The 18,741-nt window shown below is 62.9% G+C and overlaps 2 protein-coding genes across 2 annotated transcripts in view; both read right to left on the bottom strand.

Annotated features, from left to right (window-relative positions):
• Nucleotides 1–4,028: 4,028 nt before the first annotated feature.
• PRLH (prolactin releasing hormone) lies at nucleotides 4,029–6,248 on the bottom strand. The gene is made up of 3 exons (XM_090288511.1): nucleotides 6,236–6,248; nucleotides 4,772–4,930; nucleotides 4,029–4,277 (listed from the first exon to the last, which is right to left on the bottom strand). Exons 1-3 carry the CDS (start codon nucleotides 6,246–6,248, stop codon nucleotides 4,096–4,098), a joined length of 354 nt encoding a protein of 117 aa, XP_090144637.1. The 3' UTR covers nucleotides 4,029–4,095.
• Nucleotides 6,249–7,311: 1,063 nt separating this feature from the next.
• Nucleotides 7,312–18,741, bottom strand: part of MLPH (melanophilin) — a 29,715-nt gene continuing 18,285 nt past the window's right edge. Inside the window, exons 8-16 of the mRNA XM_090285136.1 lie at nucleotides 18,460–18,631; nucleotides 16,764–16,909; nucleotides 13,124–13,303; nucleotides 12,694–12,849; nucleotides 11,259–11,351; nucleotides 10,686–10,769; nucleotides 10,261–10,318; nucleotides 9,647–9,747; nucleotides 7,312–7,445 (exon numbers count right to left, since the gene is read on the bottom strand). Of these exons, the coding sequence (XP_090141262.1) occupies nucleotides 7,395–7,445; nucleotides 9,647–9,747; nucleotides 10,261–10,318; nucleotides 10,686–10,769; nucleotides 11,259–11,351; nucleotides 12,694–12,849; nucleotides 13,124–13,303; nucleotides 16,764–16,909; nucleotides 18,460–18,631 (1,041 nt within the window). The 3' untranslated portion in view covers nucleotides 7,312–7,394. The remainder of the gene's footprint in view (nucleotides 7,446–9,646; nucleotides 9,748–10,260; nucleotides 10,319–10,685; nucleotides 10,770–11,258; nucleotides 11,352–12,693; nucleotides 12,850–13,123; nucleotides 13,304–16,763; nucleotides 16,910–18,459; nucleotides 18,632–18,741) is intronic.

Raw genomic sequence — 18,741 nt, 5'->3', positions numbered from 1 at the left:
TGGTTAAGCTGGCACCCCTCAGCACAAACACTCCCCAAAGTCGCGGAAGTCACTCGGGAGAGGACAGGGCTCAGAGGGCCTCAGCTCCCACTCCCAGACGCAGGCCTGTCGTTCCCTCTGCTGCTCTGGGCTCAGAGGAACAAAATGGGTCAGAAGCAGCACAGGGACCAGGACAATACAGGGATGGGATCACCGTGGTGGTGGCTGGTGGCCTTACCCCTGGTGTCGGGCAAGGCCCCACCTGCTCCTGGGAGTGGGGAGAGGACAGAGCAGGCCTGGGCAAGCTGGCAGTGCCCGGGGCAGACGGAGTGACCCTCATGGGGCTGGGCCCATTTCTCTGGGCCTCAGAGAAGCTCCCCAGGGAGGGGCAGCGGTGGCAGAGGGCTGCGGAGGGCTCCGTCCCAGCTGTGAGTTTGCCGAGGCCACGCCGGTGCCCCACGAGCTCACGTGAGGATGCGCCTGTCAGCCCGGGGTGGAAACTGTACCACTTACGGGATTTTCTCCAAAAATTAAACCGCTTTCTGTAGCCTGGTCTTCAGTGAGTTTGTAGGGTGGGTGTCTCATCGCGCGTATTCTAAGGGGCTCGTGGTGAGTGTCTCCGGAGGCTGCCCCAGGCAGCAGGCCGCGGTGAGGGGGCCCTGGGACCTCTCCCCGATGGTGACACTGTGTATTTTCACGCCCTGTGCACCTTACAGGGAGCCCAGAGAGTGGCTTTGGGAGGCGATCCCGGTGACAGGGCGAGGTGTCAAAGGTGGCTGTTCTGGGGGTGTGATGGCTTTTACCTTGGCCTCTGGGACATGAGAGGCAGCTGTGAAATGTTAAATGAGGGTCGTTACCATCTGAAAGAGTGGCTTCACTTCATTGACGTGAGGATGGACAGAGGGCCAACAGAAAGCAGCCTCCCATCCTGCTGACTTTGAACTTCCTGGCGTCCAGAGGGTGCCAGCCTTTCTAGGGGTCCCTCCTGTGTGCACTCTGCTCTCATCCACCCTGCATGGGAGCATTGGCCTGGCCCCCCCAGGAGGAGCTCAGGAGGTGAGGGGCCTGGCAGGAGCAGCACAAGACTCGGTGAGGTCACCCAGCATGGCTGCATCCCTCCCCCAAGGTCACGGCTACCCTGAGTCTCCCTGCGTCTCACCTCACAGGCAGGCAGGTGTTGTCCTGGTGGGATGGAGCTGAGGCTGCAGCTTCCGTTCTGGGGGCGGATGGAAACCCCCAGGTGTTCCCCGATTCACTCTCCTGGCGCTTACTCTAACGGACACTGCTCATGGGACCTTTCCGGACAGAAGCAGAGCGGATTTCTCAAGGCTCCTTCTTGTCATGACCTTTGGGGACAGCGAAGGGGTAGATGAAGAACATACGACAGCTTCCACGGGGGCCTGGTCTTGGTTTCCACCCAGGGTTTTCCCTGAGACAACTTCATAGTTGGAATGGGGCAGCTTATTGCCACATTGCTGCGGTCTCTGCCTGCAGGAAAGGCAGACACTTTCCGTGCCATTGTTCCCTTTGCTCCCCCACGGGTGCCAACCAGGTGGGACCCAGCTGGAGGCCGCAGGTGGCCAAGGCGGCCCCTGGCCACTAGGCGGCGATCTGCCGCGGCTTGATTAAGACCAGCTGCGGTGCTCCCAGGTCCCGGGTCCCTGAATGTGGCGGGGGCAGTGGGTGTGAGGCACGCAGGGACGAGGGGACGGTCGGCGGGCATTCACAGTCCTGGGACCGCCCTGGTTCCCGGGAGGCCAGCCTGTGAGCCCCGTGTCCTGCCCGCAGCCTGGGTGTGCACCTGGGCCCGCTCAGAGCCGGCGGCGGGTGCAGGAGCCCGCATGCGTGTGGCGGAGGCAGGACCCGCCTCGGAGGGGCCCCGCCTGCAGCCTCTCCACTCCTCTCTGCTTCTGCTGACTGCGCCTCCCGACTCCCCTGGAAGAGCCCCCTTTGCCCAGAGGGGTGACTCAGGGACCCATTCTTCTTATGAAACTTATCTACCCCCTAAACACAGGACAAAATGGTCTGTAAGGTGTTGAAAGAAAAGGATAAAAAAGAAAAAGAGAAGGCGATTTCCTTTTGAAGAATCCGGCTGATCTGTGCGGGGGTCCCCCCCCCCCCCATAACATGGTCAGAGGGAAACAGGCCCGGGACCTCTGCAGATTGTGCTGGGAACCTTACAGTCAGGACGTCCTCCCTCAGTGACCGGACAGACCTGGCGTTTGTTCTGCGTGGGCCTGGCCCCACCCCCAGCCACGATGCAGCAGAGAGCACCCGCGCACGCAGGGAGTGACGGAATCCCTCTCCCGGGGACAGGGGCCGCGGGGACAGAAGAACAGGGTCACCACACCACGAAGTACAACCCAACCTCTGGGCCATTTTACAAGGTGACACTTCCAGGCTCCTGTAAAAGTCAAGGTCACAACCAGATAAAAGGATCAGGAACTAAAGAGTCAGAACAGAGCCCCTGGGGCTGTGGAATGGCGCCGGGTTTGAAAAAGGCAGCTTCGACTTTCCTGCTGCACGTGCAGGTGTCTGACCGCGGCCCGGACGCGAGGCGACAGGACGGACCTGTCACAAGGGGAGCAGGCACGCTAGTGATCTGGCAAGGGGGGAGAAACATGCTGGGCTATGTCGGGGGATGTTGTGACGTCCCCAACGTCCTCCCTGGGGCAGAGAGAGGAGGGGAGGAAGGAAACACTGGGTCTGGGAGGCGGGCCCAGGGTGCTTACTGGGGTCACTGCTGAGCGTCCGGGTAGGTTTCAAACTTCCATAATGTAGAAAACAGGAAATCGCCCTTCATCTTCAGCTGGGGACAGGGCTGTTCTCACCAAGTGTCCCCCACGATGGAGCTGTGTGCCCCACGTTTGGGGCCTGGAAGCCCGGGGGGAGGTGGGGGCAGGGCTGGCCCCGGCGGGGCTGGGAGAGAAGCTGCCAGGCCAGGCCCCTGCTGTCTTGCATCCTTGGCAAGTGGTGACCCTGTTCTTCTGTCCCCATGGTCCCGGAATCCCCGGGAGAGGGACCCCGTCAGTCCCTGTGTGCTCAGGTGTTCTCTGCTGCGTCATGGCTGGGGGTGGGGCCCAGCCCACCCTGATGAACGCCAGGTCTGACTGTTTCCTGGAGGCTCCATCTTCCTGCGGCGGCTCCCTGCACGGTCTGGGTTCCAATTCCCCCTTTCCGAGGGGCGCCACTGTACTGGACTGGGGCTCACGACCTCATCTCAGCAACTACTGCAGTGACCCTTGATTCCAGGCAAGGGCACACGGCAGGGTCCTGGGGCTAGGACTTCCGCCTGTGGACTCTGGGGACCCACGTCAGCCCATAACGGGGGAGGGGAGCCTGTGGCTGTCTGGGGTCTGGCCCTCCTGTCTCCCCGAGCCCGGAGGCGCTGAGGGCTGGCTCCTCCTGGTGGGCAGAGCTATCTTGATCAACCTCTTACTGCCCCCTACAAGCAGAGCCCCTCAGCTGCTGCCCGGGAGGTGGGCAGCTCCTGGCACGGCCCATCTGGGTGGTCTGGGCCAGCTCTGCCCTCTCACTGGCTGGTGAGCTGTGACCCTGCCCCCACAGACCCCGGGGTCCCAGCTGCTGGGCCGTGCTGAGCTGGGGAGAACAGGGGTCCCGGGTGACGGTGGGCTCGGGAGGGCGGATGCATGAGATCAGCGGGGTGCAGGTCGAGACTGAGCTTTGTGTTTGGAAGTAAGAGGTTCACCCTGTTCCCCAGCCCTGGACTGGGAGCGGGGCCTGGGGGAGGGGCCCCCACCCACAGAGCCCTCAGGGCCTGGGAGGGGGAGGGGGGCTGAGAGGGGGATGGGAGCTGAGAGGGGCTGAGCGGGGGAGGGGGGCTTGGGGGGGGAGGGGGCTTAGAGGGGGAGGGGGCTGAGGGCAGAGCAGCCCTTGCCTGGCGTCCTGTGGTGCTCGGCCTGAGGGACCCTTCCGGTGGCCAGGATGGTCTGTCTCCTCTGCCCCCCGCCGGCGCCCTCGGGGCTGCTGGGCTCTGAGATCCTCCCAGTTTGTCACCACGCGGACGCATACACATGAGGCCAGTTGATTTTATTAGGATTGAAGGGAAAGGAGCCCTTGGCTGAGCGGGAGCGGGTTGAGGGGAGGCTGCCGGGGTCACTCCTGAGCTGGGCTGTCAGCCACCCCGGGGGAGCTCCGCGCCCCTTTCCAGGGGGAAGCTGCCCGCTGGTGCCACAGGCTCAGCTTTGGGTCGGTGCTCAGGGCCACCGTCCTCCGGCCGAAGCGGCCCACGGGCCTGATCCCGCGGCCCGTGTACCAGGCGGGATCGATGTCCGGGGCTGGGAGGAAAGAGCAGGACAGTCACGTCCATGTCCCCTGGCGGGCTCAGGGTCCTGCATGCGGTGTTGGGGGCTCCTGCCTGGCTGCGGGGCCACCCGGCACACACGCTCAGCACTCCCCAGTCCCCAGGCCAGGCTGGGACCCCACAACGGAAGGGCCCAGAGGGTGTGGCGAGGCCATTTCTGGATGGTGGAGTGGCTTTTGGACACAGAAATTCAAGCTCACACCAGGACCAAGGACCAAGGACCAAATCCCCTTCCTGCCCCCCGCCCATCTCTGTGCCAGGGGTGGGCAAACCCCAGTGGCCTGTGCTCGGTAGGGACACTGGGAAGCAGGTGGCAGGGCCATGTGGGTTGAGGACTGGTGAACAGCAGGCCAAGCCCCCCACCCCTCCAAAGCTGGGGTGCTTAGTGAGGATGGTGCCCCAGGTTAGGAGGGGGCCCTGGGGGGTGGGCGGGGGCGGGGAGGCTGGCCCGGACGGGACGGCACTCACCGCGGGTCTCCATGGAGTGCTGGGGGCTTCGGCCGGCAGCCCCCCGCAGGGCCAGCCCGAGCAGCAGCAGGCACAGGAGCCAGGCCTGCAGCACCTTCAGCCCCCTGGCTCCACGCCGAGGCCCCGCTGGGGGCGGCACCCCACACGGAAGGGCACGGCCTGGGGCAGAGGGGCAGGGGCAACGGTAAACTTGCAGGAGGGCATGCAGCTGGGCCTCAGGCGCTGTGTACGCCGTGTGTGTCGTGCACACGTGTGACGGAGGCGTGAGGGCCTGAGCCGGGCGTGGGGGCGTGTGTGCCTGCCTCCGCTCTGCGCCGGGGTGGGCGAGCACAGGTAGCAGACCGCCCTGGCCCTGTGCTGGCCTCCGTACAGACAGCATCCAGCGAGGTGACCGGGTGTCAGCTGTCACCGGAAGGAGCCAGGAGGTGCGCGGGCTGTGGACGCTGAGAGGCGGCTGTCCCGGGACAGCTCTGTCCTCCAGTCCGTCTGCACTGGGGATCCGGGAGGTGAGGGAGACCCCTGCGCAGCCGGGTGCTGAGCTCCCTGGTCTGGGCAGGGCGGGCAGAGGCGAGCAGGTTTGTGGGGAGCGGCAGGGGGAGGCAGCGTTTGCGCACCCTGAGTCAATTCTGGGGGGCTGGGGGCGGGGGGTTGGGGGGCCTGGAGAGCTGCGGGCTGGGGAGCTGGTCACGGACCAGGCTCAGGGTTCCTTCCTCTCCCATGCTCACAGGAGGACACGGGTGGACCCAGGCGTGGTAGGAAGGTCAGCATCTTCTGACCTCACCAAGGGCACGCCCCGTCCCCATGACCCCAGGTCCAGTCCACAGAGTCCAAGACGAGCCTGCAGCAGGCGGGACCCGCTGTGATGTAGCAGGACACCCCCTGCGGGTGGTGGGAGGCAGTGATCTGCCTGAACGCACCCGCCCTACAGACCTGGCAGGTCCTCCAGCCCAGCGGGGCTGGCTCCTTCTGCAGGCGCCTCCAACCCGTGTGTCTCAGGGGGGACCCTCTTCCTGCTGACCTTGACTTTCCAGCCTGTCCCTGAGCCACACAGAATGTGCTGCCCATCTGGTGACTTAAAGTGCACAGGGGCCAGGCTTCTCGCCCTGGGCCGGCCCCGAGCTGGGTGGGCGCCTTAGGAGAAGCCTTGCGGTGCCTGGCTCTGAGCCCCGGGCTGCTTCCCCGAGGTGGACGGCTTGCTGTTGGCGCAGTGGGGTCTCTGCACTGTCACTGGGGCAGCACCAGTGGCCTCAGCCTTCGTTTCCGCCACGGACAGAGCTTGATTGCTAGGAGCCCTGGGCCAGCAGGGGTGGCCTTCAGATCCATAAACCATGGAGTGGCGGTCCCTGCCTGTCCCTGCCTGTCCCCGCCTGTCCCTGCCAGTCCCGCACCAGCCCGGCCTTCGGGGAGCCCTGACCTGGGCAGGAAGATTTGAGGGCAGAGTGACAAGCCTCCTGTGCTACTCACCGCGGGTCCCCATGACGGTGGCGCGTGCTGCCGGTGTCTCGGGTGGTGACTCAGCCAAGAGCCAACTCACCCCTTTTATAGCCCCTGGAGGAAGCAGCTGATCCCCTAGACGCCCCCAGTCCCCCCCGCCCTGTCCCCACCTCCCTCACAGGGTGGTATCAGAGTCTTTGTCTGTTTTCTTCTTTTTTTTTAAGACTCTCGTTAGCGATGTGATTTGTCCCTTCCTGGGCTGTATAATTCCATTTGGGCTGAGTGGTTTTAAAACACATTAGCCTGCCTCCTCCACACGGGCCTCGGGGGGCGCTGGGAGTCAGGCACCGCCACGGCACGCAGGCCGCTACCACGGACCCGGGAAGGTGACGGGGCGGCCACCCCTGGCCCTCCTCCAAACTGCGGTGAGAGGAGAGGTCACCGCGCCTGACTTGACTGTTACACACGTCCGTGACCTTTCTCGGGCCTGTCCTGTTGCTCCCGTGGAGCTCCCCGGCGGCGTTCCTACAAAAGCCCCTCTCGTCCTGTTTTCATAACCTAAGATCCGTTTTCTAGGTCACTACAAGCTTTCATAATTAACGCTTAAGACAGACAGGTTTATTATGATCAGAAAACAAGTGAGCTGATTTTATTATAAAAGCAACGTATATGCTCCTGGAAAGAATTCAATGCGTGCAGAGACCAAACGAGCAGGAGGAAAGCAGAGCAGGCACGTGCTCGGGGGCGCGTTCCTCTCTCGTTACTCCGCCGACGGCGAGTTCAGTTGCCCGTCCCGGCGCCCGGGCTCCTTCTCCAACTGCACCCACACGCGCGCTCCGCTGGCTGGTCAGGAGCGCAGTGGTCTCCCTTTCTGCTCCACTCGTGAAAGCAGCATCAGAAAGGCAGCAGGGAGAGGGGGGAAGGTCACACTAAACGGGTCTTCTGCGTGTCCTTCAAAAAGTCTAAACGACATTGTCCCAAGGGACAGACAGAGCTGAGGTGTTCCTCGCGGGTCAGAGCCGGCTGGCGGGTGGCCTGGGACAGTGTCCGCGTGTGTGTGAGCAGGGGCAGGTCAGAGGGCCGCTGTCATTTCGCAGGGGGTGCTCCGTCACGGATGGTGTGGAGTGGGGCGGTGGGGGCACAGGATGGCTGTGGGGGAGGGAAGCAAGGGGGCTGCACTGCGGCTGTCCTATTCCAGTGCGCCGCTGTCCCCGTGCGGCTGGTGGAGCATCACAGGTTTCTGCAAAGCACAGACTCACACAATAAGTGTGCATGCACAGGCAAGCACACACACGCACACAGGCATGCACACAGATGCACACCGGCATGCACACACATGCACACAGGCATGCACACACATGCACAATACTGCGCAGAGAGGGTGTGCACACAGGTGCACGCGTGCACACATAAGCGTGCACAGGGGGGTGTGCACAGATGCACACACATGCACACTGGCACGCGCACACACGCACACAGGCATGCACACACATGCACAATACTGTGCAAAGGGTGTGAACACAGGTGCACACATGCACACATAAGCATGCACACAGGTGTACACAAGGGTAGACACGGATGTAGATATATGTGCATGTAGAAACACACGGGCTTGTGCACAGACCCACAGGAGTGCGTGCAGCTACACAGACACACAGACATGGTGGTCAGAAGGCATCGGCCAGCCTGCTGGGGTTTCACTCGGCCCTCCCTGCCTCTGTTTCCCTAGCTATGAACTCGGTGGATGCCACAGCCCTCATCAAATCGGGTGAATGGATGCAAAGTGTCTGACTGTCTTATGCTCCGAAACATGGGAGATACGTTCTCATTTGAAAGCACTTTGCTCCTCAGTCTTCGCTGACGATTTCTTACTCATTGTCGTCGGTCCTCTGCAGGGGTGGCTGTGCTCTGGCCACTGTCCAGGTGGGCCGTGCAGGGAGTCTCTGCCCTTGGTCCCTACCCGCACACGTGTCCCCTTGCTTGGGGTGGACCAGTGGTGGCCCTGTCGAGGATGTGTGTCCCACCTCTCTGTCACCAAGGCAAGGCTAGTGTGCAGCTACGGCCGGTCACGTCCCTGCCTTTGCATGTCTCTGTGATGAGACACTTGGCTGTCCTTTGAAAAGCGGGGTCCATGGGAAGAAGGAAGCGCTAGCCCAGTCTTCACAGGGATATACTGTGAATCCCGAATCCCTGGGGGGTGGGCAGTGGCAGGCCAGGTGCTGGTGGGGCGTGGGCTTGGGGTGCTCTGGGATCTTGGCCCTTGGACCCGGACACGGAGTCATCAGGACCACCCCCAGGACATGGGCGTGACCTCGCGACCCCAGAGGTCAGCTGGTTCAAGCTGTCACAATGCTGTTTGTAAAAGGTGCCGGGGTTGCCTTAGGCAGGGGGACCCCGCGGGAGACAAGTGGGCTCATGCTTCTGAAAACACGGGGACTTCGGTGTCAGAGAAGGGTCTTCAAGGTGCACTTCTGGAGGAACCGAGGCCACCACCCTGCCAGACGCAGCCTGATATATCCTGGGAACGTGGTTCTGGAGAAAGTCCTCCTCCCACAAAAGTCTGGGGGCAGCTTTGACCCCAGCATCTGTATGTGATATCGACTGAATGACCTTCACAAACCTGGGCTGGACAGTGGGAGCAGGGACAGTGTCCCCTTCCCCGAGCGGAGAGCCACCCCAGGCCAAGCAGAGACTCATCATTGATGTGTCTGGTGCCTTTAAGAAATGCAGGGGACCGTTCTATGTGGTTTCAGGAATTGTAGCCCAAGCCGCAAGCCAGGCTCCCAAGAGCCTCGTCAGCCTCGACCGGAACACTGGGAAGGCCAGAGGCAGGCAGGGCTTGAAGGCCACTCAGAATGTTCCCGCAGGAATTGGATTTAAAGAATGCGTATTATGCTCTAGAGCTTTCTCTGCTTTTCTTATCTCTTAGTTAACTATAAACACTCTGTAGCTAAAAATGCACGAGACCTTGCACCTGAAGTCAGTGTGGCACCAGATGTCTAACAGGCCACTGTGTTCCTTACACTGACGTCTGTAATCAGTAACCGTCAGCTGTAATCCAAGCGTCTGAAGCTAATTGATGATTTACGAGTCTTGGCCTTGTATCTCCCGAGTCCCCTCCTCAATAAAAAGGACCAGGGGGGAACATTCGGGGCTCTTCTCCACCAGAGAGATGTGCCGCCTCCCCTCCTCCCAGACAGAAGACAGTGTCCGGGCATTCTGTTCTCTCAGCCGTGACCGTGAAGCCTCTGTGGGACAGCAGTTCCCTCCGAGCCAGGTGTTGGGGGCAGACGGCCTCAGAGAAAGGCTTCCCACCTTTGTTTAAATCTTTTGCCAATTTCCCTTCACATGTTCCTTTACCTCGATTTTCTTAGCTCGGATGGCTTACTATCAAGACGTAACCTGAGAGGCACAGAACTTGGGGACAGGAGGGAACCTCACCGCAAAGCTGTGGCGGGCGGCCCCCTGCCTGCCATTGGGGTTGCGCTGCGTGAGGGACCCGCGGTACACCGACCTCCGGTCGAAGGAGCCGTCATCTTCGCCTTCGGGGAAAGCACAGGGGCCGGGCCCACTCGTCACAAACTCACCGCAACACGCCCCTTCGCCTCCCGAGGGATGAACCAAGAAGCAGCAACACATGGGAGTGTCCTTTCGAGTTTTCTCAGCACAGAATAGTTTCCACAAAGTGCGCACATTTCAGCAGCTATGCGGATAAACAGTTCGGTCCCCCCTTTCTCCTTGGCGTTGGAGCCGGCAGGAAAGTCCTGCTTCCCTGGGGCCCCAGAAATGCTCCCTGGGGCAAAACAATAGCCACGTCCCTGCACTAGCGTGGGGTACATCCTCTCCTTCCTTGACTTCCGGGACAGGACAGCGGGCCGGAGGGGTCCCGGGACCCTGACTTCAAAAGAGGGTCTCTCCTCGGGTCCCTGGTTGTGAAGTCAGTCACAGTGAGAGTGTCCTTTGGGTGCAGGGGCATCAGCTGCTGCGACCCACTGGCTCCGAGGTCAGAGTCCCACTTCCACGCCCACGGGGCAAGGGAGGCAGGTGACGCTTACCTTGACCTTCGGGGGAATTACTGAACTTCCTCCTCAGAAGGTGGGGCGCAGCCATGACCTGGGAGGAAGAAGACGTCTCTCAATTGTAATTTTAGAAATCCTGGGAGCGCACGTGGGACTCATCGTTCCTCCAGATTCTAAATAATCACGTGGACTGTCTTTGGTGCTTGGCAACGTTGGAACTTTTCTCGACGCGTAAATGCACGTCATCAATCAGCTAAGCGCCACATGCCAGGATGTAAGAGACGCGTAGCTTTGGGGGAGCTTCGGGCGGTGTGGGCTGTGGGGGTTCCTCGCACGTCCACCCTCAGCTCAGTGTGTCTCTGAGGCTACCGACCAGTTCTCCACCCCCCCCCCCCCCCGGGGCCTGTCACGCTCCTGGACTTCACTCGTCCGGCTGTTGGAGGTCAGCAGGGCTCACACACCTTGACTTCGTCCACAGGGACAGGGCCTGTGAGTGGGTCCTCGGGGCCTGGGCTGGGTGTCGCAGCGAGCCGGGGGAGAAACACCTGCAGGACAAGGGAGGCGCGGCAGGTGACTCCTGCCCGTGTGACCTCCAGCCCTGGGGGGCTGCCGGTCTCAGGACGGGGGTGCTCTGTTAACATGCAGGTGGGGGTGTAGGGAAGCCACGCCGGCCCTGCCCCTCACGCCACCGGAGCTCCGGGAGCAGGGCTGCGGGTTCAGCAGATGGAGGTGCAGAGCGCCCAGTTCACTTTGAGTTCAAGATGAACACACAGCCTTCCTTAGTGTGTGTTCCCAGCACGGCCCGGGACACGCTTACACGGGAAAAGGGTCGACCCTTTTCCCTCCACTCCCTGCAGGAGTGGAGGGCCCTTCAGAAAGCATTTTCTCCAGTTAGAAAACAGATAATAAGAGAGAAAGAGCTCCCAGGGGGTACAGTTCACGATGGCGAGTGGAGGGGGTGGCCCGGGGCCCTTGGTGTCAGGCCCTGGCCGGGTGTCGGGCACCAAGCGCCCGGGCCTGTGGCGGCCACTCACCGGGAGCTTCGACCTCCGCCGGCGCTTTCCCGCGGGCCTCACCGTCAGCCCCGCGGCCCGCAAGGCTGCGATCCTGCACTGGATGTCCGAGACCTAGGGGAGCAGCCGGCGACAGACAGATGTCCCCTAGATGTCCCACCTCAGCATCACAGAACTAGAAGAGCCGCTGCCCGAGTCACCGATGTTACTGTCTTCCTCACGATCGGGGCCCCACTTGGGCACTTCCTAGGGGACCCGTTTCATTCGGGTGCCATGGTTGAGGGGGAGGGGCTGGGCCAGCCCCAGGCAGGAGCAGACACGCTCTGGACCTTTCTGGAAGGCTGGCTCCCAGCACGGACGGAGGGGACAGTTACTGGGGGAGCGGCCCCCGGGGCGCTAAGATGCGGGGCTGTGCTTTGCGGCATATTTTCAGGCCCCAGCATCGCCCTTGCCCCCCCCCCCCCATAGCAGCCAGAGGAAGCTTCAGGGAACAGAAACCTGGCCCCATCACCCCTATCGGGTCCCGTGGACGACTCCCAAACCCTCCCCTGTGGCCCCAGGGCCCTCTGTGGTCTCCCTGCCCATGGACCAGCCTCCCCCCTCCCCCAGCCCAGCTCCCTTCTGCAGGTTTCACTGCCGATTCCCGAAACGCCGGGTCGGACACACTCAGGGCCCGTGCGCCCGGCTCTGGGCTGCGGTCCACCTCCTCCCACTGAAACCTGAGCGCGGGGAAGGCAGGGGCTTGGTCTCCGCTGGTCACAGCTGTGCCTTTTGTGTCTGACTCAGTGCCTGCCACCTTCGGGTGCTTGAAACCGTTTGCCGGGCCGGGGAGTAAGTGAACGCAGGCCCGCAGGCTGCCTGGCTCCCCTCGCACCCGCGGCTCTGGAGACCGGCCCCTGCTTCTGGGGAAGGAGGGCGCTCCACGATGAGCAGAGAAGCGGGGGTGGCCAGCGGGTGCGGATCCCCCTGAGGGGCAGACCTCTCTTCTCTGCGGGTGCCCAGTGGGAGGGCCGAGCAGAACCCAGCCAGGTTGGCTGTCCCGGGGGGGGGGGGCCTGGCTCTGCCCTCTGACCTTCCTATACCACCGACACCCCTGCCCCCAAACCGAAGCTCTGGGTCCACGTTCCTGTCTATGTTCCTCGGGCCAGAATGTGGTCCTGACCTCTAAGCCTGCTCCCAGAGAAGCCCCTCCCAGGGCGTGGGGCGTGGTGAGTGACAGCATCTTCTTCCTATGGCTACGAACCCTGCCTGCCCCTCACTGCAGCCAAGGAAAAAAATGGGGTGGGGCCCAGTGGGGGGACGGGTGTGACTCCCACAGGGACCCCCAAGCTCCTGTTCTGGAGCCGATGGGGGCTCCCCGGTATGAGCTGTCGGAGGACGCTTCCCTGCGTCAGACTTCGGGGCCCCACTTCTGTCCGTCTGGGGTTGCCCCCTGCTCCCGAGGCCAAGGGCTTACCTCGCTCTCCGCCTGCTGGACCTCGGAGGCGGTCAGGGCCACCCTGTCTTCCAGCTCCGCCAGCGCCGCGTCCGGGGTCCTGGCGGCCCGGGCGGGGCCCCGAAGCCCCGGGGAGCGCTTTCCCGGTCCGCGCGTTTGGCCCGCAGACGAGCACCCCTGGGAAAAGGGGTCGCCAAACTGACCGCAGGCAGGAGGGCGCCAGGTTCCCCCCAGCACGGGCGCCCTTCCCACGACCGCTTTTCTCTTCACTCCTGGAGCTGGGCGCCAGGCGCTCAGAGGGGGGGGTGCCCCACGTGGCCCACGGCAGGACCCCTCAGGGGCCCACAGGGGTCCGCTGCCCGCCCTGGGCTAGGCTGGGGGCTGAGCTACACACGGCAGAGCCGGGCCCGCTGCTGCCTGTGACCTGCCGAGGCCGCGGCGGGGGCCTCACCTCCGGGGTCGTCCCGGGCAGGTCCTCCAGGGGGGTCCCGTCCGGCTCGGCCCCGCCGGCGCGGCCCTCCTCCTCGGACGAGGCCCCGGGGTCGCTGACGTAGCGGGTCAGCTCCTCCAGCTTTCCCCTTAGGGTCGCCTCCTCCGCGTCAGCATCCGCGGGCTCGCTGGCTCCCGGACCCTGGAGTGAGAAAGGCGCGCGGGGCTGCGTGCGGGGCCGTCCGTGGGCACCGGCGCAGCGGCGGCTCTGCAGGCGGCCCATCCCGGGTACGCGAGGCTCCCGCTGGGACCGTGGGCTCCGCCGTCCTCCCTGGGAGCCAGTCCACGGCGCCGGGGCAGGTGCAGGGCCGTCCGGGCCCCCAGAGCCGGCTCTGCGGGGCGGGCCCTTCCCGTGACCCGGACAGGACCCGGCCGTCTGTTCAGTTATTTCTAAGTTTATTTCTCATTCTAGTTGACATATAATGTCGCATGGGCTTCGTATGTGCCACACGCTGACTTGACAGTGATATACCTTACACACCTCAGTGAGGACAGTGCCCACCTGTCACCGCACCTCGTCAGTGGCGTGTCATTGGCTCCGTTCCCTGTGCCGCACATTGTCACATCCCGTGACTCGTTTTATAATCGGAAGTTTGCGCCTCCTCATCCCCTTCCGCTTTCTGCCCAGCCCCCCCCCAGCAGCCCCCCTCCCCCACCCGGCAGCTGCCTCTTCGTCCCGTCGCTATGAGTTTGTTTCTGTTTTATTTTGTTCGTTTGTTCTTGTTTAGATTCCACGCACACGTGAAACCCCGTGGCGCTCGTCTTTCTCTGATTGATTTCTCTGAGCGCAAGACCCTCCAGTGCGTCCGCGCTGCCGTAAAAGGCAGGATTTCCTTTTTCTTTACGCGGAGTCCTGTTCCGCCGCGGATACCCGGGTACCCACCCGCGGACGGACGCCGGGGCTGCCTCCCCATTGCGGCCCCGGTAACTCACGCTGCGGTGAGTCAGGACCGCAGATACTCTTTGTGAGTTATTTTTTGTTTGTGCCTTGTGGGCACCTCAGCCTCCTTTCGCAAAGGGCCTTCAGGGCCCCGTGTCCAGGCGGGCGCGCAGCTGTCCCACCGCTGACCTGCGCCTGCTGCCCCCGAGCTCTGCTGCGCAGGCCAGGAACGGGGGCTGGGACAGAGCTCGTTCCCCCAGCGGGACCTGGCACCCGCCACCTCGGAAGCACCAAGCTCCCAAGCTGTGGTGGAAAGCTAAGGTCCCCCCAGGCCAGCATGGGGGAGGGGGACCGTGACAGCCATCTTCTCGCACCGAGGGCTCTGGATCACCCCGTAAAGGCTGGGCACACACCAGGGAGACGGGACGCTGGACCTGGCAGGTCTGTGACGCGTCCTTCCCACGGGGTGCCCACCGCCCTGACCACACAGGAGGGCACGCACTATGCCAGGCTGATCAAACAGACGTCATTATCTGGCAGGCGTGCTGGGTCACTTGGGGGCCAGGAGACACACCAGGTGACAATCTGAAGTGACTAAATGTACAACTTCCTCATTCCTTGAGTCACCAGGCTCTTGAGTCACCAGAAGCTATCAGCTCCCAGACCAGGCACGAGAAAAATCAATCCTTGTTCGCCCAGCGGATGTGGCCTCCCTGCCAATGCCTCGCCCGCGGCCCACCGGGCTTCAGAAGAGGGGCAGGGCCCTTCAGGTGCTGAGACGCGTCGCGTTTGGTGGGTAATGAGTGTGATCTTCACGGCGCTGAGAGCTCTGAGCGGGCAGAGCAGCCTGAAGAAGAGTGATGCTGAGAAATGTCGACAGGAGGGTTTCGTGTGGCTGCTGGTGATGGAGAGCCCTGCTGGTTGCCCTCAGAGTCTAAGGAGGAAGCGATCAATACCCTCTGGGGAGCGTAACAGACTCCTGGCTGCTACCCCAGGCCCGGGCAGTGCCTGCTGGTGTCCTTGTGAAATGCCACTTCCAGAGCAAACAGGGAAGGAAAACATCCCACGGCGATCACTCAGACCATTCTCTCCTGGGGTCGGGGGGCTGGGCAGGACTGGGGGCAGTGCCGAGCCAGGACAGGCAGCAGGCACGCTGTGGGCCGGGGCAGCGCCCTGCGCTCTGCGGCCCGGGCAAAGCCAGGCAGCATCCAGGCCCCCAGGGAGGGCCTCCTCCAGGCGGCACGCACACACGGGCAGGACCCGGGCCCGGCCTCCTGTCTGCTGTCAGGGGCTGCTGGCACCCCAAGCACAGCTGCTTCTCAGGGACTCGGGAGCCGCCTCTGAGAAGCTGCCTGTGCCTCTCCCTCTGCCCAAAGTGGCGTCTGCCCGTGGGAGCCCCGACTGTCAGATCTCCGTGTGACTCGGCACGCATGGACGGCCGTCAGACTCGGTACGGACGGGCGCTCTCCACGTGCGTGCGATGGACCAGAGCTGACAGTTCATAAGCGCAGTGCAGACAGGCCCTGGTGCGGCTTCCCTGGGGAAACCGGGTCCGTGTCTGCAGCCTGTGCACAGCTTGGGTGTCCCTCGGGGGCCAGGTCTTGGGAGTGGGAGACTCACTCCCCACCAGGGTGAGGGGGAGGTGCTGGGCTCCGTTTCCTGCCCCCACTCAGCTGCACGGAGTGTCCTTCCTGTCTGGCAGGTTGGGCCGTCTTCAGCCTTCTCTTGGCCTCAGCGATTACTTAGAGGGTCTTTTCTGAAATTTCCTCACCCAGAAAGTCCTAACCATGGTACCAAAGCAGGGGCAGGCCACAGACCACGGGAGGACCATTTGAGATTGTCACAATAAAGCAGTGCTCTGGGTGGGGCAGAGAGGTAGGGGGCTGCCCCCACCCCGGACCCTGCAGCAGCCCCGTCACCAAGACCCTGTCAGAGCTGCTCCGGGCTTCCCTGCCACTCAGGGGGCAGCGCTTCCTGCTGCCCGAGCTCCCGACAGAAGGAGGCGCGGGACACGTTCCAGATGGGATGTTCATCAGAAAAAATAAAATCAATAGAAATGAAGGAAGGAAAAACTCCAGAGGTAAGAGGCAAGCATGGAAGAGAGAATCCAAGGAGGCGTACAGGGTGAGTAGTATCAGCTGGGTGTGTATTTAACTGGAAGTTACTGAAGTTGCTAAATTAAGAACTTTTGAAAACTGACAATTGAATTCTGGTTTTCATCTCATTGTTTTCTGACTAGGACCCTGGGTGCTTCTCTGCCACTGTGGTCCTGCCACACGGAGGTCTCCATCCCGGGGGTCTCCATCCCAGGGTCTCTACTCTGCAGTCTCTATCCTGGGGTGTCTGTCATGCTCCACACTCGGCCTGCCTCTCCACCTGACAGCTCAGAGCTCGGCCTATGGTCCAGGAGGGCAGCTCCACAAACGGACCCCTCCCACCCTCCCAGGAGGGGCCCAGGGCTAGGGGTCTGTGCCAGGCACCCACGTGCAGAGAAACCCAAGCAACCCTAACCCACATCCCTGCAAATCTGCAGGAGACCAGCCCCAGCACAGCTGCAGCCAGGATTCTCCATCCAGGCAGGGCCCCCAGGAGTGTTTTGATGACAGGCGTGTGCCATCATGGCTTTAAAACACGAAAAGCATCATTTCTCTCACACGACTTGGTGTGGAAGTGAAAGGCCCCCCAGAGAAGCCACCAGAGGGACCCCTGCCCAGCAGCGCACCTGGCTCCGGGACAAAGGCCGGCCGCTCGGAGCGCGACGGTGGGAGTCTGCTCCCCGGGCCCAGGCGCTCTCTTCCTCAGAGGAGTCCGAGTCCAGGTCCGCCAGGTCCTGGGTGGGGGGCTGCTCACCCCCGGCAACACGCACCCCTGTGGGGAGACAGTCCGTTTGGATTATTTGGGGTGAAAACCTGAAAGTCTGTGGATATGTTTTTCCATTAAAAAAAAAAAGATGAAAGAAAACAATGACATGATCATATTCTTGATGTCATGGGGCAGAGGACCTCAAACTTCAGGTAGCAGAGGACCAGCTCTGTCACTCACATGGGCCTGGACGATGTGACAGTCACATGGGCAAAGCAAATGCCATGGAACTGCACCACACCGAGCCCACGGGGTGGAGGGGGCAGACACGGGTGCCGGACGTTTCCGTGAGTGGAGGGGACTTCAGGAAGTCTCTCCACACTGGGTGCTGCCGGCTGTTCTGGTGCCAGAACAGTGATGGGCAGCCTCTGGGGGGGCGTGGCCTGAAATGCTTATCCCTGGGCCGCGGCGGGGAAAGCTCATGATCCCGACGGCCTCACCACAGAGCACCCGCCCCGACACAGCCACACGGGACACGGTGCTACGCGGGACACAGTGCGGGGGGTGCAGCGGGGGGAGGAGCCTCGGGGGCAGTAACCCTGCCAACCAGCCCAACACGCTGCTTTCTTACCACGTGCTGTGGCGTGCTCCCCGTGTAAAAGATGGGGCAAAAGTGTGTCTTAGAATCAAGGAGACGGGGCAGCCGGCTGGCAGTGCTGCAGGCCCCCCAGTGCCTTTCCCAGCGTGGCACAGTCTCTCTTGGCCCCCCACCCCCCCGAGCTGCCCCCCTCCCCGCCCCGCCGCCAAGCCCACAGCGTGGGCGATTAGGGAGGAAATGAGCGCGTCCTAGTCTGGACGCTCAGTCAATGCAGATTCGTTTACCCGTCGCCCGGACCCTCGCGGGCGTGCGGGCCATGAGATCCGCGTCTATAATGTAATGAAAAGGGAGGACGGAAACAGGCTGGCGGCGCCTTAACCACATTCCCCGTGCCCATCAGGGGCGCGGCGTGGCTGCTGCCGTGCCCTTATTTCCTTCCCCATCAGCGCGGAGCCTGCGCGCCCGGCCCACCCGCACATTCCCCCAGGGCCCGGCAAGAGACGGTGCCTCGGATTTCATTATGAAGCAAACCGGCTGGCAGCAAAAGTCATCTGAGCAAACGTGGGTTCTCCGCACCTCCAGACCTCCCGACTCCCAGCTGGGCGCCCAGGGCGGACCAGGGCAAGCGGCGCCCCCCCCCCCCCCCCGCCCCCGGGACCTGCACCCTGGGTCCCCAGCTGCACCCAGGCCCTCCGTTTTGGAGATGCCCCATCCCCCACCAGTCCGGCGACCGCGGGTCTTAGTCATTTCAGGAAACCCTGCGCATCCTAACCCGCAACGATGTCCTCTCTGAGAGGCGGCCGTGCACCGCGTGGCCCGTGCCGGCATCCGGGCCAGTTGGCCTGAGTGTTGCCGGGGGCGCACCCCGCGCAGGGAGAGCAGGTGGCCGCAACGTTTGCCAGGACTGCCCAAGCCCGTCAGTCCCACAGGAGGAGGGGATACTTGAAATGAGCCAGTGTGTCTGCCCACACTTCCACCGTGCAGAGCCCCTCTGGGGACCGTGGGCGAGGCCACCTACCAGGACTGGCAGCGGTCCCCGGAGTGGCTGCACAGGACGCTCCCGGCGGGCAGAGCTCAGCGAGGCCGTCCTGTCCGGCCGGTGAGAGGCTGTCTGTCGGTGCTTCTGCACGTGGGTGCTTCCCAGAGGCCCCGGCGGCGGCCTCCTCCGGGCAGGGCTCACCTGTGAGGGCCTGAGCACATGGGGCCTGTTAACCGTGGGAGGTGGCCTGGGGGTCTTTCTCGTCCACGTCCTGAGGTTGCCAGGTGTCAGCTGACTGACCGAGCACGAGACCCCTGCCCT

Source organism: Furipterus horrens, unplaced genomic scaffold (genome assembly GCF_987537825.1).
Source record: "Furipterus horrens unplaced genomic scaffold, mFurHor1.1.pri manual_scaffold_1, whole genome shotgun sequence".
Classification (NCBI taxonomy): domain Eukaryota; kingdom Metazoa; phylum Chordata; class Mammalia; order Chiroptera; family Furipteridae; genus Furipterus; species Furipterus horrens.
Note: the sequence above shows the minus strand (reverse complement) of the source record. Positions and strands in the feature narration are given on the sequence as shown.

Coding starts and splice junctions, on each gene's coding strand:
- PRLH (XM_090288511.1), bottom strand. Junction 4,278..4,771: donor GCACTCCATGGAGACCCGCG/GTGAGTGCCGTC, acceptor CTTTCCTCCCAG/CCCCGGACATCGATCCCGCC.